The 23,337-nt window shown below is 48.8% G+C and overlaps 1 protein-coding gene across 1 annotated transcript in view; it reads left to right on the top strand.

The window, feature by feature from the left end:
* The window catches only part of AGBL4 (AGBL carboxypeptidase 4), a 1,445,284-nt gene extending 1,422,174 nt beyond the window's left edge, over positions 1-23,110 (top strand). The window contains exons 12-13 of the mRNA XM_021683893.1: positions 16,683-16,779; positions 22,990-23,110. Of these exons, the coding sequence (XP_021539568.1) occupies positions 16,683-16,779; positions 22,990-23,110 (218 nt within the window). The remainder of the gene's footprint in view (positions 1-16,682; positions 16,780-22,989) is intronic.
* The last annotated feature ends 227 nt before the right edge of the window (positions 23,111-23,337 follow it).

The raw sequence follows: 23,337 nt of genomic DNA, 5'->3' as shown, positions 1-23,337 counted from the left end.
AGGTACCAACTGTGGGCTCAGGGAGACTCTGATTACTTCCGTCCAATTAATGCTCTGTTCATTCTTGCTGTCTCTTTGTGATTAGAATTAATTGCTGCTGATGGCACTGTGTCGAAGGGAAAGGGCAGTCATCAGCAGTTCCGCTTGGGGGATAAAAACATTGTAATGCAAGACAAAACCGGTTCCCAAGGGCTTGAAATAGGAAATTCTCTCTGCTGGAGAAAGATTAGGTGTTCTGTGACCAAAATCAATATTCTGTGACCCTATTCAGGCAGAAGGACAACCTGTTCCTATTCTGGTCAGCAGAGCAGATAAAAGGAAGTGAGGCAATATATTTATTTGGAAAATGAGTTGTGTTAGAAAAAAAAAAAATGACCACGTGATTTTGCAAATCTCTTCCTCATCTGTAAAATTAGGAGGTTTGATGAGGTAAACTCCAAGGTCTGGTGTGAGTCAAATTTCTTTGGTTGCCAGTGACAGAAAACTCAATTCGAACTGACTTAAGTAAAAAGGAGAATTAATTTGCTCTCAAAACTTTAAAGTCTCAAGGAATACTGGTGTTAAGCATGCCTGGGATCTAGAGACAGTGTCTTCAAGACTCGGTCTCCAGCTGCTCCGACAGGCTCTCTCCCCCATGGAAGCAAAATGGCTGCCAGAAGCTCCTGGTGGACATCCGGTCCTCTCAGGGGTCAGGGAGATTCCCTCTCTCAGAGGTCCCAGAGTTGAGTCCCCTCAGACACAGGCACACCTGACTAATCACTGTGGCAAGAGGCATCCAGGGCTCAGATTGGCCAGGATTGGACTGACTCTATCCTCACTGACAGTGTGGGCGGGGTCAGCTCCTGCTGAGCCACAGGGACTGAGATGGGGGGTTCAGTATGGAAAAATGGGCTGTTGTGAAAGGGCAATAAAGAGCAGAAAAACAAAACAAGACAGATGTCCGCTGTTGTCATTTTATGACATTTTAGGATTCTCTAGCCATTTGGTGTACTGTAAAGTTCAGCCTAGAATATATGAAGTTCAGCAAAGTTTAGAGAGTACTTGAAGTCAGGAGGTACAGTTAAAGGCGAAAAAGAGGATAGAGTATTTTTGAGCATCTACTTTATGTGAGAGTCCCTACTGGGTGCTCTCGCATTCATTATGTCATTCAATCCTCATGATACTCTAATTAGGAGCTACTGTCATTCCCACTTCACAAATAAGGCAATTTAGGATTAGGGGTGAGCCGCTTATCTGGGGTTTATTTATTCATTCATTTACTTATTCTTCCCACAAACGCGGTGGGAAAATGGTGGAGTCGTCTTAGGCTGTGTGGAACTGAGGATGGGGAAGATGCAGGCTGTGCCCTCCGGGAGCTCACTGTCTAGCTGGGAAGAGAGACGAAAAGAGCAGTGGAGATTATAGGTGTAATCGGTCAGTCCCAGCCAGCTCAGGTCTGACACCCAGCTCTGCCCCCTGGTTCCCAGGCCCAGCTCCTTTTTGTCCCCTCCAGGCTCAGGTCTGGGGCTCCCTGCTCTGCCTAGGTGGGGCATTGTTCTGAGAGGCTTTGGCTCAAGAGGAGCGTGTGTCCCTGGAGGCCCAGTATTACTCAATTGGTTTCACCCTCTACCTATAACTAGCTAGTTGTGGAAGGATCACCTGCCTGCAACTAGAGGGTCATGGTTTCCTCCACAAAACCTTTTCATCTCTGCATCATTGGCTTTACGTGGGCTCCTTGGAAATATCTATCACACAGTGATAGAGTCTCCTTCTCCTCTTCATCAGACAGTCCCTCTTCCAGGGACCCTCGCTCTGGGCTTTTCCTGCTTTCCTAGGAGTGACAGAGGAAGAACAAAGCCACTCTACCTTCTAGAGTTTGTGATGCTTGCTTTCAGTCTTCCTTGTGCCAAGCCCCAGAGCTCCGCATTTCTCTTCCCACAGTCACTAGGAAGTACCCTCCATTTCTCCTCCCAGTGAAGTCCTCAAACACCCAGAATTCCCTCCAAATTCCTACCATTAGCAGCAAAATATTAACGGAACACCCAATGTGTTGTACCCTGACAGGCATAGGGGAAATGATGGTGAACGGAGCAGACCGAGTTTTTGCAACCACGGAACTTGGTGGTCTTGTAGAAGAGACAGTTATTTACCAAAAGCACATCGACACATAAAGTTACAGACACGAGGGGCCTGTGAAGGGATGCCAGGGGCGCTGGGAGGTATATGACGGCAGCCGCTGACTTGTCCAGGAGGTCAGGGAAGGCTTTCCTGAAGAAGTGGAAGTTGGGCTGAGGGCTGACGAGTGAGGAGACGTTACCTGGAGGCGACAGCCTCTCGGGCCCAGGCTCTGCCACAGAGGGAGCATGAAGTGGCACACAGCTGGTTTAGTAAGTCCTGTTCCCAAGGGATAAATGACAGCAAGGGTTACAGCATGACTTGTTTGTCCTATTGTTACTAAACTAGGGCAGGATTGAATGAGATGTGGAACAGGCATGTTTTATATCCTGACGCTGAGCAGATCCTGATTAGTGTTTGTCAGCGGAAGGGAGGCAGACAGGCAGACAGGCAGACAGGCAGACAGACAGGTGTGCTGGCCTGTCAGTGCTGTGGGAGAGTGAGAACAGAGAAGTTTCTGAGAAAATATATTCTATCCTAAAAAAAATCGGATATATGTGTTAGTCTCGTGGGGAGTTCAAGCCAAGCTTCTTACCCATCCTGTCACTAGACTCACTTCAGCTTTGCCTGACAGGAAACCAAGATGTCCCCCAGAGAGCACGGGATGCAAGGAAGTGCCAGTAACTAGACATTATGCTGGAGCTTCATTGTAGGAATCGTGGGAGTCACTTGACACAAATGTGCGGCAAAATAAAATTAGGCAACCCTCCTACTAAGAAGAGTGCCATAGAGGGATTATAAGGAACCAAGAACTCCCTGGACTCTAGGAGCCATATTCAAACTTCATATCCAGGATCGCTGGTGACACCACCACCTGATTCCCCAAGACAGGAACCTGGTGTGCTACCCTTGATGCTTTCTCTAGTTCAGCCACCTCCGCCAGAACCCTACACTTAACCCCCAGCTCACATCCATTTTACATGACAAGTATTTCTAATTCTGTCTCTTCCTTCTTGCCCCACAGTTAGTGTCCTCGCTCAGATCTGCCCCATCCTCCCTAGACTAGAACTGTCCTCCCTGTCTCCCATCTTGTTCCCTTCCAAACCATCCTCTACCAGGGCCACAGGAATGATCATTATGAAGCCAAACCTAATATTTTCTCTCCCTCCCTTAAAACCTTGCCATGGCTCCTTATTACCTGCAGCATAAAGTTCAAATTCATTACATCACACGAGGCACTCCTGACCTGTCTTTGTGTATTTCTCTTGCTTCCTTCTTCATCTTGTAGAAGACGTTCCAGCCACACCAAATGTCTTCCCGTCTTTGAGGGGATCACCATACCTCAGCATGCTTGCACATGCCTCTGCCTCTGGCCAGAGATCCCTTTCCACACATGCCATCATCCCCTCTTTGCCTGGTCAGCTCCTACTCTTTTGTCAAGTCCCCCAGATTCCAACCCTGTTCTACATGTGTTTGTCATTGACGACCTTCCCTGAGGTCCATGAGTACCTGTACACCGTTGTATCTCAGCACCTAGAAAAGTACCTGGTACATAGTAAATTCTCAATTATTTGTTGACTAAGTTACTTAACACACATTCATCTCAAATCAAAGCCCCCCACCCAGTTCAGCGCAGGTGTTACCTCCTCTAAGAAGTCTTCTGGGGTCTCTCCAATGTTAGGTCTTACTTTCTCTGTCCCCATTTCCCTTGCTTCCCTCTGCCGTCGTAGTCCTTGTCCTGCACTGTGGTTTTTATCTACCTGCCTTCCATAAGGGCTTCTCGGGACAGGGACTAAGTTCTCATCTCCAAGTCCATAGCATCTGGCTCAGAACCTTACAAAGCAGAGAATAAATATTGAATAAATGAATGTATTCATTTTAAGACAGTTAAGATAATAAATAATTATAACATGATAATAATTCCCCAAAACCTTAGGCCTTGCATTTGGACAGACCTGAGTTTGAGTCTTAACCTCCAACTGCTAGTTGAGTGTGTTAGACACAGGACATCTCTGAACCTCCGTTTGCTAACCTGCAACATGGGAATAATAAAATCTACCTTGTTTGTGCATAATAAATAGCACAGTGCCTGGAAGATAGTAAAGGATCCCAAGCATGAGTTCCATCCCCTGAGTTTCAAGTTCAAGGCAACAGATAAAAAGAAAATAACCCAAGGGCAGATAAGAAAATCATAAAATGTTAGAGCCAGTAGGGCCCTAAAGATTGGAATTTAAGAGATAGGATCATTTCTATTTTGCTTAGGATGGAACAAAAATGTCCCCAAATGAGGATTAAATGTAAGGAGGTAGCCAAGAATAAGGTATTATAATAGAGTTTCACTGCAGTATAGCCATCTCTTGGTGAAACCCTGAAAGAAGCTGAATTCCTCCTAATTATACAAATGGGGAAAGTGAAGCCCAGGGTGGGCTGAGTGACCTAGCCCAGGCCGTACAGCAATTTGGTAAAAGCCGACATTCAAATATGGATCTTTGGACTCCCAGGATATTGCTCATTCTGTTAAGCCATGTATGTGCTTCAAATTCCAGGCTGAATCAGAATGAAGACACAAGGAACAAGGTAGTGGGCTTCTTTTAAAAATCAGGAACCACAGGGGCGCCTGGGTGGCTCAGTTGGTTAAGCGACTGCCTTCGGCTCAGGTCATGATCCTGGAGTCCCGGGATCGAGTCCCGCATCGGGCTCCCTGCTCAGTGGGGAATCTGCTTCTCCCTCTGACCCTCCTCCCTCTCGTGCTCTCTGTCTCCCATTCTCTCTCTCAGATAAATAAATAAAAAATCTTTAAAAAAAAAAATCAGGAACCCCATATCCTGTCCCTTTAGCGGGCCTCTTAAATTCTAAGCTAGTTTCAATTATCACTTTGCTTTCTGGCCAAAAGACTGGCCCGCAATTCTCAGCCACTGAATGGCCTACCATTCTGTTGGTAGTCCCTTCCTAGGGCCCATCTTCACGGAGCATTCTTTTGACCCATGGAGTAGACTGGTACCATCAGGATCTCTGAGGTTCTCTAAGTTAATGCAGGTGTACTCGGGACAGGGTCTATATACCGTTCATTGCATTCTGAGCCTAGCTTGGTTGCACTCCCCAGCACCAGCCAGTTTTCACTAACCCCAGAAGAGTCACGCTATAAAAAGTGAATGAGTCAGAAAATGAGAAGGAATATTACCTGAAGGAGATGATAAACTCAAGTATCTCCATCCAAATTTAGAGCAGAGGTTCTTAACATTCTGAAGGATGCAGATTTCTTTGAAGATTATACAAAATTATGAATATTCTCCCCAGAAAAATTCACACATACATGTAAACTTTTTGCCTCTGATGCCAGAGGGTCCAGGAAGCCCCTAAATCCCCAGGTAAGAGCTCCTAATCTAGAGGTTCACAAGACATCAGAGCTGAAAGGTTTCCAAATATCAGGAAGTCAGCCTCTCCCTCAACTTCACAGACTGGAAAACTGACACCTAGAGTGCCCTTGTCCCACACAAGGCCATGCAGCCCCCCAGAGCCAGCTGAGGCCCCAGAGCCAGGACCCATCGGAGCTCCTCCCACTTATTACACCTCTTGTCCCCCGTCTCCCGCCTGCTCCAAGACGCTGCTGCACAAATATTGACTTTGGTCTTTAGTCTTGTTTTTATTGTGCGTCAGTGGAAGCTTCTGAAAGTATCTAGGAGCATCCCAGAGAAACAGAGCCTCCTCTAGCACTGAGCTGCATCTAAGCCCCACCACTTGCTGAGTGGGGCCCCGCTGGGCAAGCACCACAGACTTTGTGAGCTAATTTCCAGAGCTGTGGTCAGTCATCAATGGGGAAAGGGAGGCACTGCTGGGAAACTGCTAGTTCCTGGAGCGGAGGAGGAGAGGGAGAGGGGGACCCACACAGCAAGCTGGAGTGTGGGAGGTGGGGAGGGGGGGATTAACTTCCCTCCTGAGTGAGGAGTGGGTCTGAGATAGGCGGGCTGTAAATGCCACGAGTCCAGGGCTCGGAAAGCGAGAGGTATCTCAGAGGTCGAGGTGTGCAGGAGACAGAGGGAGGCCACTTTTCCTGCCCAAGTGATGGGGAGAGGGGCTTAAGCAACCATCCTAGGAGGTCAATACAGCTTGTGAGGACATGTTCCTTTCCCCTTCCCCCTGTCTCCAATGAGCACTTAGCAACGACTTTTTCCAGGTAGGGAAGCCGGAGCCTTTCCAGTCAAGCTCTCACCCCACCTCTAAAGCTCCCGCCCATGCCCACCACCCCCATTTCACCTGCTGCATGTCCACCAGATACTGTGCATCCCTTAGACCAGTGGTGCTCACCCAGGGGTGAATTCCTCCCCCCCAACCCCCGCCACACACACACAGCCCAGGGAATGTTTGGCAACGTCTGAAGAGATTTTGGGTTGTCACAATGGGTTGGAGGGTTGGGCTCCTATCTAATGGGAAAAGCCAAGGATGCTGCTAAACATCCTACAATGCACGAGACAGCTCCTTACAACAGTCATCCAGCCCAAAATGTCAATAGTGCCTGGACTGTGAAGCAGCTTGAAGGCAGGACCATTCCTGTTTTGTTTACTCTATCTACCCAATGTAGTCTACATACCTATTGCACAGCCCAACACAGAGGAGGTGCTTGATAAGTATCTGTTGAATGAATAACAAATAATGAATGAATGACAACCTGCCTAATGTCTGAAGTTCAAAAATCCCCCAAGGTCATCCTGTCCAGACTCAGGCACATTATTCCTAAGGTCATATCTCCATCTGTTCTAGCCCAACCAGCCTCCAGCTTGATTTCTCTTCCATATACCCCATCAGAGTGATGGGTACTGCCCCCATGCCTGAGAAGGCCTGCCCTGATCTGGGTGGCCAGAAAAGGTATCCTCCTAGGATGCGGCAAAGAGAAAGTGAGGACTAGATTAGCACTAGAGATCATTTTAGCTCACCCTCTAGCCAATTTTACAGAGAGGAAACTGAAGCACACAGTGTGGAAGGGACCTGCAAGACCTTATCCTTGAACATCCAGAAAATTTTAAAAATAATTTCTTCATCTGTCTCTCTCTCTTTCCCTCTTTTTCTCTCTCCCACCTTATCTTGTTTTTTTTTTTTTTTTGGTTCGTTTTTTTTTTTTTTCTGGCTTCTGTGATGGGCCTAATATGTGTTAAATGGCTCTGGAAACAAATTTGAATGTGACACACCCTTGTCCTTGAAGAGCTCATGCTTTGTTGGAAATGACAGGTTCATAAATAATAATGATAATAGAGTTACTATCTGCCAGCACTGTGCTAGGTGCTTTGGATATATGATTTATAATCAACACAAGAGTCCTTCAAGGTAGGTAGCGTTATCCATTCCAGACATGAGAAAACTAAGGCACAGAGAAGTTAAGTAGTTTGCCCAAAGTCACACAGCGAAACGTGTAGGAGCCAATATTAAAACCCATGCTTTTTGGACTCTAAACCCCACATCCTAAATAGATGCACAATGGGATCCAGTACCAGGGGACAAGGCTTAGACCAGTTTATGGAAGGCCATGAACGCCAGATTTAAAAGTTTAGATCTTACCCTATTAGGTGACAGGGAATTGGCATAAGGTTGTTAGTCAGGAAGTGACAAGGTTAGCAATTATGAGAACATCGCTCTCAGTGAAAATGGTGGGAAACTGAAGTCAGGAAGATCAATTAGGCTGAAGCAATAGCTCAGATAAGAGAGAAGGATCTGAAGTAAAGGAATAGTAGTGGGAGAGGAGGAAGGGCAGGTCCACGATACGTTTAGAAGGCAAAATAAGCAGCACGTGGTCCTGCCTTTGAGAGGCAGCAAATAATGTCAATAAAAAAGATTCTGGAGTCAGATGTGTCTGGGTCCAAGTCTGGTGAATGCACTTGCTGCTTGTGCGGGAGGCACTGAGGGTCAGGGGGGGTGGGAGCGGCATTTGAGCACCCGCAGGATGTCCAGCACAGAGCCAGAACTGCACTTGCCACATGCAGGCAGGTCTTCATCCTCTGCTCCTAGCCGCCTAGAGCAGCTCTGGCTGGATAATGACCCCCACATATGCCCAGATGCTAACCCCTGGAACCCATCAGTGTCACCTTATGTGGAAATGAGCTCTCTGCAGATGTTATTGTTAAGGCTCTTGAGGGAGGAGTTTATCTTGGATTCTGGGGGTGGGCCTGACGTGCAATCACATGCAGCCTTATAAAAGGAAGGCAGGGGCGCCTGGATGGCTCAGCTGATTAAGCGTCCTACTCTTGATCTCAACTCAGGTCTTGATCTCAGGGTTGTGAGTTCAAGGCCTGTGATGGGCTCCACACCCACCACTTAAAAAAAAAAAAAGAGGGGGCCAGAGGGAGACTGGACACACAGGAGGAAGCAGACACTGGAGTGATGAGGTCATAAGCCAAGGTGCGCAGCAGCCACCAGAAGCTGGGAGAGGCCAGAAACAGTTTCTCCTCTGGGGCCTCCACAGGGAGTGGGGACCTGTGAGCACTTTGTTTTTAGCCCAGTGAAATGGATTTCAGACTGTGGCCTCCAGAACTGTGAGAGAACACATGTGTGGTGTTTGTGGTGACTCACTACAGTGGCCATAGTAACCGAGCCCGGAGTCACCGTTATGGCCACTTTGGCTTCCAGCTTAGAGGATCTGGGCACACCCCCCCCCCCCCCGCAGTGTCTGTGTGTGCTCATCTCCCACCTCCCCTCACAAAATTCCCACCCTCTGAGCTGCGTCTGGTGTGTCAGAGGAGGCCCCCTGCCCCCCGCCCATGAGCCTGTCTCTCCCTTCCTTCTCTGTCCTCCTGTCCTCTGCCTCTTGCTGGCTCTGCCTCTGTTTGTCCCTGCGTGTCTCCCCTCCAATGCCTGTGTTGCCCTGTTTCTGCTTGTCTCTTTCTGTCCCACCTGCCTCCTTTCTCCTCTCTCTCTCCCTCCCCGCTGTTTCCCTCTCTCTCTCTCCCTTTGCCGTTCGCTTCCTATTCTTCTGTCTCTCTGCTCCTCGCTCTGTTTCTCTCCACTTTTCAAGTTCGAGTCGCTCTCAGCCCCTCTGATGATCTTCCTGATCTTTCTGCTCCATCCTGATGGGTTTCTCTTCGTATCCTCCTGGCTCTTTGCATCTCTCTCTGTTTTGGCCTCTGCCTCTGCCTGTCTCTCTGTCTCTTCCTCCCTTCTGTGTCTCCATGTCCTCCCACTCTCTGTGTCCCTCTCTCCCACATTCACAGGCCTCCCACCTCCAGGGTGTCTCAGGCTCCACCTGCCATTGGAAAGGACTCTGCCATAACATCTGCAGCCCCCAAGCTGCACTTCAGAGCAGGACTCGTCTGTTTAGTCATGCCCCGGTCCGACACCATGGGAGGATGGGCGACGGAGGCAGGGACAAAAGCTATTTCACTATCACATTGTTCTTCTGGCTTTACCTAGAGGCTCCTCGACAGGTGGCTCTTTACATTCCAGCAGCGCAGTCAGCCTTGCCAAGGAGAAATCACTTTTCCTTGGCCTATGCTCTGCAGAATTAATCTTTCCCCTTTAATGATGATCATCTGTTGCTGGCAGGGGCAGGAGTATGAGCAGAGAAAGAATTCTAGGCGGGGGTTTCAAAACAGGGAGAAAGTAGGAGTTAAATTTTCTTATTTGGGAGTAGGATGATAGCAGGGAAAGATCTTCACAAGGACTAGGACCGTGTTTTTCTCTTCCCTGTGTCCCAGCTCCTGGAATAGCATCTGGAATGTAAAAGACAGTAAATATATGAATGAATGAATGAATGGGCTTCAATCCTCATTGTATCAGTTCTTGCTGTGCCTCACTGGACAAGTCACTTTCAAGTTGTCATCTGCAAAATGGGGCTGGTAATCAGACCTGCCCACAGCACACAACCGTGAGGACAGTGGAAGTGAAATATGGGATCTGGTGAGTGGGGCTGGACCTCAGCTCTCTTCAGGGCAGGCCGGGCCAGGTGGGCTCATGGGTGCTTCTGGAAGAGCTGCAGGGAGTGAGAAGTGTGGAGCTGGCTGCAAAGAGCAGGGGGCAAGGAGCAGGATAGGGAAGGGAGGCCACAGGCCAGGCAGGAGGATGTGCGTGAGAGGCACTGTGTCTGGGACTGCTCGGGGAGGTGGGGAGGACCTTCCTTAGGAAGCTGCCACGTGCCAAGAAGGAGGTGTATCTGACTCCATCATGGGGATCTCATTCCTGAGGTTAACTATTATCTCTAGTAGTGGGATTGGGCTGGACTTAGCAAGAGCCCAGTAATGAAATGGCTGGTCAGGGCTTATGTTTCAGATGAGGAGGATCCTCATCCTTGGTGCTGGCCTGCTCCTTCGCCTCCTCCAAGCACGCTCAAACCCCACCTCTCCCCCAAGGCCTCCTTGGCCACTCTACTTACTGCTATAATGTGCCCCTGTCCCCAGCACTCTCCTTACGCTGTTCTTTATCTTTACTTCATAGCACTTACCACTTTCACTTTCTGGCATTCTGGATAACTTATGCATTAGATTGACAGTTTGTCTCTCATAACTAGAACAGAAGCTCCATGATGCCAGGAATCTTTGTGAGTTTTGTTTGCTGTGTATCCCAAGTGCCTAAAACAACTCAGCATATAGTAGCTTCTCAGTAAATATTTGTTGAATGAAAGAATGGTGATGGGATTTTTCATAAGCTTATTGTATTGAACACACCACGTTAGAGCTGGAAAGGACCTGAGAGACTATACTTTTTACCCACAGAGAAGGAAGGACTGGAGAAGGGAAATGGCCAAGGTCACACGGCAAGTTACTGATTGAAACCAGGTTGGTCTCTTGAATTCCCACTTATGTGCTTATTCAGTACACCAGATCTCAGGCCCTGAGCTAGGAGAACAGAGGGTCCTGCAGTTACTGCCACTCTCCAAGAGACCTTGGGATGCTCAAGAATGGGTCTTCTCCGAGAGCAGGAGCAAGAGATGGAGAGCTGTTTGGAGTGGAACATACCATACAGTGGAACATACCAGCAAGATTTGCGGCATGAGTAATCCCAAAGGGCTGGTAGTTCAGAAACCATTTCCGTGATCTGATCTGATTCTTTCTCTATTTCTGATTTAGGACCTAGATGCTTAGTGTCTCATGGGCATCTCCAACTCAGAATGAACTAGTCTCTCCCCTGACCCTTCTGCATTCCCAAGCATGGCACCCCATCCACCCAGCTGCTCAGGCTAAATACGAGGGAGGTTGCCCTTCATTCCTTCCTCTCCTCAGACCCCACGGCCAACCTGCCAGTTCCTCCCCCAAGATGTATCTTCCCATCTCTACTGCCTCTGTCTTGGTCCAGACCCTCCTCACCCCCACCCCCCCACCCCCCTGCCTCCATCTCTCCCCTGGACCTCTGCAGTAGTCTCCTGGCCTATCTGTCTGCTTCTACTCTTGCTTCCTTATTTTTAGCACAGCAGTGACCTTTGAAAATTATAAATCAGACCGTCTCATTTTCCTGCTTAAAATTCTTCAGCAGCTTCCCATTCACTTAGAAAATCCAGACTCCTTCAGTGACCCAGAATAAGGCTCCATGTGATCTCCCTCTTGCCTGTCCCTCCACACCAGCCCTCTTTCTGACCCTCTCTCCCACCCAAGGACCCTTCCGCCCACCCTTCCTTCTTCCTAGGTGCTGCCTGCCCCGGTCCACTCTCCTCAGGGAGGCCTGCCCACATCCCCTATCTGAAGCAGCACCCCCATCACCCTCTCCCACAGATCCTGTGCATTTTCCATCCTACACTAGTATAATCACAATTATATATTCATGTGGGTTTTTATTGCTTTGTTATCTGTCTCCACTTCTAGACTTAAGAACCATTGTCTTTGTTGGGTTTTTGTTTTGTTTTATTTATTTATTTACTTACTTACTTACTTACTTACTTACCACAGTATACCCTGAGACTTTCAGGGAGCTTGAACATAGCGGATGATCAACAAATATATATTGAGTGGACAAATGATAGCTACAACCATAGATACATCAAATTTTTTTATTGCCTACGAAATAGGCATTTGGCATTCAAAGCCTTCACTGACCTGTCTGCAACCTACCCATGCAGCCCCAACTTTCACTCTACCCTGAGGTGGCCTGTGTCCATGAGCCCTTCTCTGTCTCATTTATGGCCCAGGGTCATGTGTCCCCGCCAAACTCCGTGCTTCCACTGATGCCATCTCTCTTCCTCCCCATCGCTATTAGTCCTTGGCCTTCAAATCTTTGTTGTACATCCACTTCCATGAAGCCTTTCACAATTCCCCCAGTAGGACCTCCTACATGTCTACAGAGTTTAGTGTTTGCATGTATGATCACAGTCCAAAGAGGAGAAACCATATGCACAGTCGTAAAAGACACTCAGATTCACATGCTACCTCCATCACTTTCAAGCCACGGGACTCCAGGTCATTTATGCAAATTTTCCTTCTTACAGTTTCCTCTCCTGCAGAGTATGTGTAGGATTGTCCTTTGCCCTTGCAGGGTTGTGATGGGGATTGGCGAGAGTAACTACACTATTCGGGGCTCAGGATAAGGAGTTGCTTTTGTGAAGGTAATAATGCAGCCTGTCCGGTGACATAGTTGCGACATGCTAGTTTCCTCCTCTAGACTGTCAACTGTACTTGTCTGATTTCTCTGTCTCTAATCCCAATCCCTCTCACTGTGCCTCCCGGTATACAGATGGGAGGAGCCCAGTGAATGAATGAATGAACGAATGAACGAGTGAGTAAATGAATGAATGAATGAGTGAGTGAGAGTGAACAGCACGTGCCCAAACCCTCCCTACCTGTTGAAGGATCCCAGGAAGTACTAGGGCTCCTGACACCCGCCCTTTTGTTCAAACAGCTCTGAGCAGAAGTGGCCAAATCAGTCTGGGTTTCACCCCATCCCGGCTAAGCTCCCCTGCTTCTCTGATTCGGGGGTCCTGATCCCACCTGTTGTCTGTTCCTGCCCTCTGCGAGAAACAGATCAGTGAGCCCCATAAGAATATGTGGAAGATGACATTTCCAGCTTATAGACCATTCGGAGATGGTTGTTGGCAGTGCAAAGTTGGGAGCTCTCACCGCGGTGCTCCTCTCTCCGTTCAGCAACATATTGGAAAGGGTTCCAGCCAGTTATTGCCTTCTCCTTGCCTGCACCCTAAGTCCTTGTCCAAAGACAGCTGGTTTCCATTGAAAATGTTCAGCCTCTCCCCTCCCCTGCCCATGTCGTTTCTCGACTCACACAGGCCCCTGTAGCCTGGGGCGAGGCCCCCCCCAGGTTTGAGAAATCCCTGACATGATCGGAGAGGGGAAAAGGGTGTCCCAGACACTCCCACCTTTAAAACACCGTCTTTTAAGCAGAGCTGGTCTAAAACAATCAGCACCCGAGCGGGGCGGGGCTGGGGGTGGGGGGGATGGAGGGGTGGGGACATTTTACTAGAGCAGCCTGACTCCTCCTTGCAGAGCTGGAGTACTGCTGACAAGGATTTCTTCGAGGGTGGCTTCGAGTCTGGCTGTCACTGCAGGCTGGAGAGGACGGGCTCAGGCTCCCCTGGTCCCCGACTCCTGCACTTATCTCTCAGCACCCACACACCTCCTCAGCACGAGCCTGGGAGGCAGGCGTTATTATTCACATTTCACAAGTGCGGGACCAGGCTCCGAGAAGGAGTGGCCTCCGCGAGACTGTGCTGGTGCTCGCCTGCTGCCTCACACACCTCCCCCCGACGGGGCCTTTAAAACAGTAGCTCTTCTCTCGTGCCTTCCGTGGGTCCAAATTTGGGGAGGGCCCTGCCGAGCGGTCGTGGCTTGGAGCCTTTGATGCCGTGGCTAGAGCGGGAAGAGTAGCGTGGCTGGAGGGAGTCTCTCTTTCCTCGCGTCTCCACATAGTGTCGGGGCCTCGCCCTGCAGCCCCTCCGTGGGCTCATCTGCGCTTCCTCCCGGCATGGAGGCCTCAGGGCAGCCAGGCTGCGTGCCTGGAGGTTCAGGACCCCAGCTGGAGTATTCTAGCAAGCAAGGGGCAAGTGACAACTCCTTCGCTGACCTCGCCTCGGAAGTCCCACAGTGTCACTCCGACCACCTTCTGCTATTCTTGTAGTTACAAGTGAGTCACAAGCCCACCCAGATTTTTTTTTTTTAAAGATTTTATTTATTTGACAGAGAGACACAGCGAGAGAGGGAACACAAGCAGGGGGAGTAGGAGAGGGAAAGTAGGCTTCCCGCGGAGCAGGGAGCCTGATGCAGGGCTCGATCCCAGGACCCTGGGATCCTGACCTGAGCTGAAGGCAGACGCTTAACGACTGAGCCACCCAGGTGCCCCAAGCCCACCCAGATTTAATGAGAGGAGATACGGACCACACCTCTCTGTAGAAGGACGGTCAAGGTCATGTCATAGAATAACATGGGAGACATTGTTGCAGACATTTTTGGCACTTCCGGCGTGCAGTACACAAAATGTGGCCAGGCCAGGATTTGGATTCAACACATCTGATTCCAAAACTTCGGCTATGCCTTTTTAGCCAGTCCGCAGGGACCTGTCCTTTCCCCTGCAGCCCATCGCTCTTACTGTCGGCACACACAGGGGCAATGCGGTCTCCCTAAGCCAACTGGAGCCTGGCTGGGTGAAAGCAGCAGACCAGGGCCTGCTGGTCAGAGAGGCCATGCCCAAGGCCAGCCTGTGAACTTCTTAAAGAGGAGGACAGAGAAGGTCGGTCACATCCGGGAGAAGAAAGCAGGTGGCAGCCCCAGAGCATGGTGAGCCTGCAGCGCATCTCACTGTCATAAACAATTTGTCTGGTGTTTTTCCTTCTCCCACAAGGCTCTGGCCTGGGATGACTCAGCCCTTGACAGAAAAGGTGCCTTCGCATTGAGAAACATTCACTGGTCTGGAGTCAGACATTCGTGAATCGGAGTCCTGGTTCTACCACCGCCTGTTAGGCAGCCTGGGATAAGTTCCTTAACCTCCCCGGGCGAAAGGGAGATTAAAATGCCTTCCTTCCTGGGTTGTTTGAAATGTATATGTAAGCAAAGTACTGGTGCCATGCCAGGAACATAGTAGGTGCTCCATTAAATGCTCATTTTCCTGTCCTGGGCCATGTCCAACCCCAGCTTGAGGGCTGTCTTGAAGACAGTGGTGAAAACTCCTTTGACCATTCTGCAAACTCGAGTCCAGCTCCGTGACCCTGGAAGGAGCGGTGGCTGAGACCTCTCCCGTGATGTGACGATGAAACTGAGGTGTCCGGGGACAGAGAAGAAGTTAACCCTGTAAGGCACGCGGAGGGAGGAAGCATGGCCTGGAAAGATGAGAGGGTGTGGGTGAAGGCCTGGAAGCAATAGAAGTTCGGTTGCTGGAGCGTGAAGGCCAAGGGCGGTGCAAAGGCGGAGGCCACAAGCACAAAACTAAGAAAATAAGCAGGGGCCCAGCGGTGAAGGACCTTGTAAATCGAGTTCCAAAACTTGAACTTTAAAGGCAACTGGGAGCCACTTGGGAGTTTTCCTCTGTTGGATGCAGTGGTTAGCTCTGCATTCTATAGCATCCCCTCCGACCACGTTGTAGGAAATGGAGTTGAGGCAAGAAAACCTGTGTCAGGGAGGCCCATTAGGACAGGATGACAGTAATCCAGGGGAAAGATGATGCTGGCCTTTTCTAGGGGGACAGCAGGGGCCTGGAGAGAGGTGGACAAACTCAGGAATGAGGAGGTTCCATGACAGTGACAGTTTGGATGTTCATTGCTGAGGGATACGAGAGAAGAGGTAAGTGCTTTAAATGAAGTCAACTTAGAAGTCATGGAAGTGTGGGGCCAGAGCACTGATCACCACCCTGGGGAGAGGAGTATCATGGAAGGCTCTGCTAAAGGGGTATCACCTAACTGGAGAATTGATGAGCAAAAATTAGCCAAGGGAGGTGGGGAGGTACTTCAGGCAGAGGAAATAGCTCATGTGAAGGCTCAGAGATGTCAGCTATAATGCACAGAGCAGTACTCTGTGTTGTTGAATAGATGATTGGTCTGCCGGTTCGTACCAAAGTGCTAATGGTTGATAGAGAACTGGCCCTTTCTTCTTCCCTGAGGAGTTTGTACTTTAACGGATCATGAATCCTTAGGGTAAGGATTCATGATCAGTAGATTTCAACGTGGAACACGGACACTGTTTAGGGTGAGCGGGTTTTACCTTTGCCCCCTCCCCCACCCGAGGTTACCAAAGTAGATGACTGATCCTTAAGGGTCAAACAGACCCTGGTCTACACACAACAAAGGGTCTCTTGCCCTTGGGTCTTGCTTACCTGCCTCCACCCTGAGCTACCTGAAGCTAGATCGTGGAAGCCCAGTGATTCCCCAAGGGACGCAGTATATTCTAGAAGCTATGAACATAGCTTTGAGGTAAGAATACCTAGATCCATATCCTGGTTCCTCTCCTTCCTAGTCCTTTGACCCTGGGAAAATTATTTAGCTTCTCTGTACCTTTTCCTCATCTGTAAAATGAGGAAAATACTAGTATCTAAAATTTTGTGAAAAAAAGGACAGGACCCGCAAAAAGTTTAGAAGGGTGAGTGGTGTCACTGCCTCTGTTACTGCTGTCATTATTACTAGTCCTCTTTTCGCTCTGTCCCCATCTCCTTCCAAAGTTGCTCCTTGACGCACATGCTTGCAGATATGAAGCTGGGAAGGAACGTGGCGAGAACGTTTTTGGATTATTATCGGCTGAACCCCCTGGTCGAGAAAGTGGCAATTCCCATGCCGAGGCTGCGGTAAGTGACAGGGCAGAACTGTATGGCGGGGGTCCTACTTAACTGGCTTTGTGTTCAGGGGCAGCTTCCCTTGGCTTCTCTCTGGCCCTCAGTTTCACGTCTGTGGTGGGAGAAAGAATCCCTGCCCTGCCCCCCCCGCATATGGGGCAGAAGAGCTCAACAGCATGCTTTCTGTCTATAAAGTATCGTCACAGCATCAGACAGTGTGGGGGTGGTCACATTTCTGTGTCTCCCATAGGAGTCCACGGGGATGGGAGGTGCTGAGGGACTGAGTGCCATCCAAGTTAGTCTGGGTGTCTCCATAGGCTACTTCATCTGGTGGCTCATCCTCTAGGATTCCTACTTCATCTAGGCTCATAAGGTCTCTGATCCCTCCATTTTCTCATCTGTCAAGTGGGGACAATGGCACTCACCTAGAAAGTTATTATGAGATGCGTGTTAAAGCACCCTGCACATTTTTAGGCCTACATGTATCCCCTTAAGGCGTGAGAGCCCCCTTCCCTCAAGACATGAAGGTTCAGGGCTGGGGAGGACACAACCCTAAGAAATTTCACATCAGGTCTTCTGCCGGAGTCAGCTTTTTGGGCCACTGAAGAGAGAAGGTCAGGGGATGAGTATCCTTTCAGAGGGCGAGACCACAGACCAAAGTACTGGGCATTCCCATGACCCCTGGAAGTAAGCCTGGTGAGCATTTGGACAGTGATACCCAATGGCATCTGGAATGTGCTGGCCCTGCCCTACATCTTGGCCTCATTTCCTACTCTCTAGTGATCCAGCCTCCGTAAAGGACATAATGATGTCCAACTTCCTTCTTCTGCCAGATCATTCTTCCCACTGACCTTGCCCATGACCTTGCTTGCCCATGTGCTTTGCTGCCTCAGGGCCTTTGCACTAATGCACCTTCCTCCATACCCTGTAATTAACAAAAACACTATTAATCACTGTTATTTATTGAGCAAAGTACTTTTTGTACATGATTTTATTTATTCCTCATAGATATTATACTTCCCATATTACAAATGAGGTAAAGGAAGCTCAGGAATGTGAAGAGAATTGCCTGTCAAAGGGATTTTGGCAGAGGTAGGATTTGATCCTAGGATTGTTTTATTCCAAAGCTAGACTGAAGTCCAGCTAAGCTCCACCTTAAGCAGGAAGCCTTTCTCACTATTGGTGTGGGTTCAAATTCTCTCAGGCTCATGCTAACTGTGGGATCTTGGGCAAGTTTCGTGGCCTCTTGAAACCTTTCTCTACCTACCTATAAAGTGGGTGTAATAACTAAAATCTCTAGAGATTTTAAAGATTGGATACAAGCTTGGTATAGTGCCTGGCAGTCAGTAGGGGCTCAATAATGTTTCCATCTCCTTTGGTTTCTGGGTTGTAATCCCAGATTTCCAACCAGCTCATTGTGGCCTGGGGCAAGTCCCTGGACTTCTCTGGTTAGGCTGGATGATCTCTCAGGGCCACGTTCCACCATGCTGTGAGGCCCACGTCTCCACAGAGTCTACAAAACAATGTATTCTGACTCATACTCTATCTCAGATTGTTCACCAATCATGTGGGGTCTTTGTGCCCACCCCCCCAATTCCCGGTAGATTAAAAACACCTTCAAGGAGGATCATGTCTGTTTTTTCTCTGTGCTCCCCAAGTGCCTACACTGTACTGAGCATGCATACGTGTCTTCCTTCCCTTCTTCCTCCCTCCCTCCCTTCTTCCTTCCTCCCTTCCTTCCTTCGTTCCTTCCTTCCTTCCTTCCTCCACTTAGGAAAACCAGCACTTTAAGCCAGTCCCCTGGGGCGAGGGAGGTGCTCGTGCTTAGTGAGTAGGGCATGACCCTGCCTTTGAGGAGCTCACCTCTAGAGAAAAGTGCTCAGTTCATTCTTAGAAGTCATTCTTGATTGGTTAAAGTTCTTAAAAATTTAAAGCTCTATAATGCTCAAAAGAATTCTTAGAATCTCATTTACAAGTTAATTTGGGGATTGTCTCTCTCAGGTCCTCTGTCAACCTGAATAAAATGATCTTGATCTTTTAGACTTTTTCTTGGCTGTTGCACTATTAGTGAAATGGTGCCGACACTCAGGGAGACCAGCAATGGCGCAGGTCCCTCTTCCCGACGCAGATGAGAAAGTCGAGGCCCAGGGAGCCCACAGCACTGGCCACAGCCACGACTAGAGCCCAAGCCCCACAATCCCCAGCCTGCTTTTCTCCGCAAGAGTTAGCAGAGTTCCTCCAGATGGACAGGAGGCGGGAACCTGAAACCAGGTGGGAGGCTGCAGGCAGCTCTCAGGGCCCCCAGTGCAACTGTTCATAGGGCTTCATTGCTCTAAACTTTGGAGCCTCTTTAGAAAAGAGCTGGAGAGCTCCTTCCTCAAAGTGCACGGCCTTGAGGACTTGAGGTAAATGCACCCACCCTTAAATTAAGAAAAACCAAACAAACTCCCTCTCCATGCCCACACCTGTGTCTCAGCCAACTATGAGTATCACTTAGCTCTCAGTTGTCAGCAACTCTTGAAAAATGAATTCCCAGGAGGATGCAAGGCTCTGATTTAGGACTTGAATACATCCCCTTTGTTTGTATTATTTTCCACCCAAGCATCAGATAACATAAGTGAAAGAGTAGTTCTGGTTTTAAAGGAAAACTACATGTTTTGGCTCAAAATTAATCTTTGTTTTCTCTCATCTTTGTGGATAATTATAATCCGTCAGTTTCCACTCAGGTGCTGGTGGGAGCTTGTTGGGGGCCAGGCTGCCCTTCAGAGGGGGTCCCTGGGGAGGGCCAGGAGGGCCAGCAATGTGGACCCAAGGGCATAGGTTCAGGGATGTGGCGTTGATGACCAAAGCCAAGACCCCACACTTACCTGGATCACAGTGACATAGCCATGGGGCTAAAGGTCAAAAGGTCCCATCAAGGTAGATGAAAATTAGGAAAAATGAACAGATGAGGTGAGCCTCTGCGGGAAGATAGAGCATGAGCATGGAAGGTGGGCTGGTCTCTGAGTATGAAGTGGGCTCAGGCTCAGCGACAAGCTGGGAGGGCGGGCTTCATGGTAGGGTTGTGATGTGTGTGTTGGAGGATGGGAATGATCATCTACTCAACACACTGGAGCCCACCATATGCGAGGCCATGCACTGGGTGCTGGGGGACATAGAGAGCCCCTGCCCATCAGGAGCCCAGGACACAGAGGAGAAAGGCATGTACACACGCAAAGATGACAATACCAAACAACGTATGAAAGTGCTCAGCTACATATCAGATTATACTCTCTCTCAAAAACCTTCCATGGCTCCCCATTACCTTCAGGGTAATGTTCCAGTTCCTCTTCCTGGTATTCAAAGCTCTGGCCTACATCTTGAACTGCATTTCCCAGCACACCCCTTCCCCTGTGAGCACCCTCTCCACCCCATCTGCTTTCTACCACTTTAGTCCTTATGCTTCAGACTAAACAGGTCAACTATTTTCATGCCTCTATGTCTTTGTTCAGCCTTTTTTTCTCTTCCTAGAATGTTCTCCTATTTTGTCTCTAGATGGTGAATTCCTACATACTTTTCAAAGCTGGGTCTAAACATCACACCTCTCTGCTTCACTATTTCTGTTCTCCACCTGAGATAGAGCTACTTCCTCTCTGCCGGATTCCTAACTGCATTTTGCACACACCTGTAGCATTGTATGTCCCATGTTGTCATGGCATCTTTGCACATCTGGCTTCTCCACTAGACAGGTTGCCCCTTAAGGAGCTGTCTTGGGTCACTCCTGGATCTTTAGTGCACAATGCTCAGCCTAGCAGGGAGTATATCCTAAAAAAGTCCCAAATGTATGAATGTATGAATTATGGAATGGTAGGAATGAAGAAGCCCCTAAGAATTCTTGACTTCAACCCTTTCATGTTTTAGAAAAGAAAAGTGAGACCCAACCAGAAATTCCCCTCCTACACCACCTGGCCAGCATTTGGCAGCCAGCAGGAATATCCCAAGAAGGCTTCAGGGAGGAAGTGGCATTTGAACTTGGTTTTAAAGGACATGTAGAACTTAGATGGATGAAACAGAAAAAGGAAAGAAGGTATTGGGGGTAGGGTGGAAGGCAGGAAGCAGGGCCTGAAAAGACAGTTCGAGGCAATGACAAGACCAGGATGTCTAGAGCAATGGAGACAGTAAGGTCAAGACCGAAAGTTCATTTCTATTCATCAGTCACTCCTCAAGCACCTACGCCAGGCCTGAGCTTTGCTTGGGGATTACAGAGAAAAATCAGATGTGTTACACTCACATTCTCGTGAGAAAAACAGACAAAGAACTACCTAGAAAATGGTTTGCTGAGGGCAAGTTACAAAGTACTGTGGAGATCTTGAGAAGGGAGAAGCTTATTTTCTGGGAAGTCTGCTTCCCAAGTAAGCCTGGAGAGGTGGGGGAAGGCATTATGGGAAGAGGAACACAGGCCCCAGATGTACGGGTTATTTGCCTTCCAGGGCCTTCTCTCTCTTTGCCCCCGTCTTGGTTACAGAGGCTCTTTGCCAATCAGTCTACAAATTCACATGCCCCCCTGACCACTGCACACCTTCTGCCATGCCCCCATCTACCTAGGACTGCCCCCCCCCTCCCCGCCCCGTGCTTGTACCTGAACTTGCCCCTCTAGGGGAAGTACGCCTTCCTTTACCCCCACGAAAACATAGCCATCTGATTTCCTATGCTCCCTTTGGGTGTTAAGAACCCACCCCTCGACATATGAATAGCACCCTGTAATTTGCAAAGCTCACCCCCAACCCCCTTACCAGAGCTGACGAGGCAGGAAGGACATAGGCGCTTGTGTGCTCTAGGCTGTCTGTGGGTACCGAGGTCTAGATGTATTTCATCCATGCTAGACAGCCTTGCCATGTTAGCCAGGTCCCTCAGCGATGGTGCCATTTAGGGCAGTGAGGCCTATTGGTGGGGGAGATAGGTTAGGGCAAGGCGTCCCTTTTGTGTGCCGCCACCTGTTACATTTTTACCTTATTCATGACTCATCAACGATGAAGGAAAATGGGTACTCTAAGGTCAGAGCGCGATGGGCTACAAGAAGTTGCTTCTTCAGTCCTAATTCAAAAAGCACAAGAGAGGTTCCGTATTTATGGTGTTTGCCACTTTCTGTCGTGCTTTGTAATTCTTCATTATTTTGTGTAGTCATTTTGTGCAACTGTCTTCCCTACTTAACTGTAAGCAGCCTGAGGACAGCATCAATGTCTCACTCATCTTTGTCATGTCCAGAGACCATGGGACCCTCTAGCACCACGCCTTTGTAAGTTACAGCAGGAAAGGGAAGACATTAAGTGCATTTACTCATATTATTTCATTTAACCTCACAACACCCCTGTAAGATTAGAATATTTTATCCCCATTTTACAAATAAAGCCCAGAAAAGTTAAATAACTTTCCCAAGATCACACCCCTCATACATAGGCAACCTGGGAATTCAGGTGAGTTCTTTCTGGCTCTAAAGCCTACTCTTTCCACCGCAAATGAATCTTAGTCAATCACATGAATGAATGGCACATCAACTTATCAGTCAATAACATAACAAACAAGGTCCTGTATGAGGGAAAATGCAAAAATGGATAAAACTTGGTCCCTGTCCACAAGGAGCTCATAGTCTAGTGTGTGAGCCAGACAGACAGAGGGCAATTACCGAAGGGTAGTGTTAAGGGCATGGCATTGGGTGCTGGGTGCTGTGACTCAGAGATGAGCCAGACATACCTCTGCCTTCCAAGATCACCCAAGCTCGTGGCGGAGACAGACCCACTATGAAATGCCATACTTAGGCTATTCTGAGGAATATAAGGGCGACTCTGGAGCCCATGATGGTTATGAAGAGGATGGGGTCCCAGGCTCACCCAGGATATAGATCTTCTATGTGTCCACCCCCATCCCATTGTGAATTGGAGAGGATGGGTTAGAATCAAGGTGGACACATGGAAGAGTTGGAGCTGTAGTCTGTCAGGTTTTCTCCAGAACCAGAATGATACAGAGTATCCATCCATCCATCTAGCAGTCATTCATTGAGCCATGATGCCTGCTTTGAACCAGGCCCTGGGCTGGGTTCCTGGGACACAGAGAAAAGGAAGACAAGGCCACTGTTCCTGGGCTGTCGTAGTCCAGTGGGGGAGAGAGACATGCACAGAAATGATTTCAATCTGGTATGTATATGTGCTGTCTTTCTTCTCTCTTTCTGTTATCTCCCCTTTACAGGAAAGAAAAGCCCCCTCCCTACAAGCACCCACTCCTGCGGGGCCCAGCCAGGAACCACCCCAACGGCAAAGGCGACAAGAAGAGCTCCGTGAACCACAAAGACCCTTCAAACTCTTTTTAAGGACATGGAGTCCAGGAGGTCTTGTGGAGGCAGGAGCATGCATTTTCTGCTGGGGCATGAAATTAAGCACCCTTCTCTAGTTTCCAAGATAAAGGGTGTGGGATAATGAATAAGCTAGTGAAAGGGAAGGAAAAATGAGAAACCTCACTGTCAATTTTCCCTTTTACCAATGGAAAATCAATTGTGGGACTTCAGCCTAAGGCTCAGGATCAAAATAGGAGGTTCAA

The sequence above is a fragment of the Neomonachus schauinslandi genome, chromosome 4, assembly GCF_002201575.2.
Source record: "Neomonachus schauinslandi chromosome 4, ASM220157v2, whole genome shotgun sequence".
Taxonomy (NCBI): Eukaryota; Metazoa; Chordata; class Mammalia; order Carnivora; family Phocidae; genus Neomonachus; species Neomonachus schauinslandi.
The sequence above is the reverse complement of the archived record's forward strand: the minus strand, read 5'-3'. Positions and strand labels throughout refer to the sequence as shown.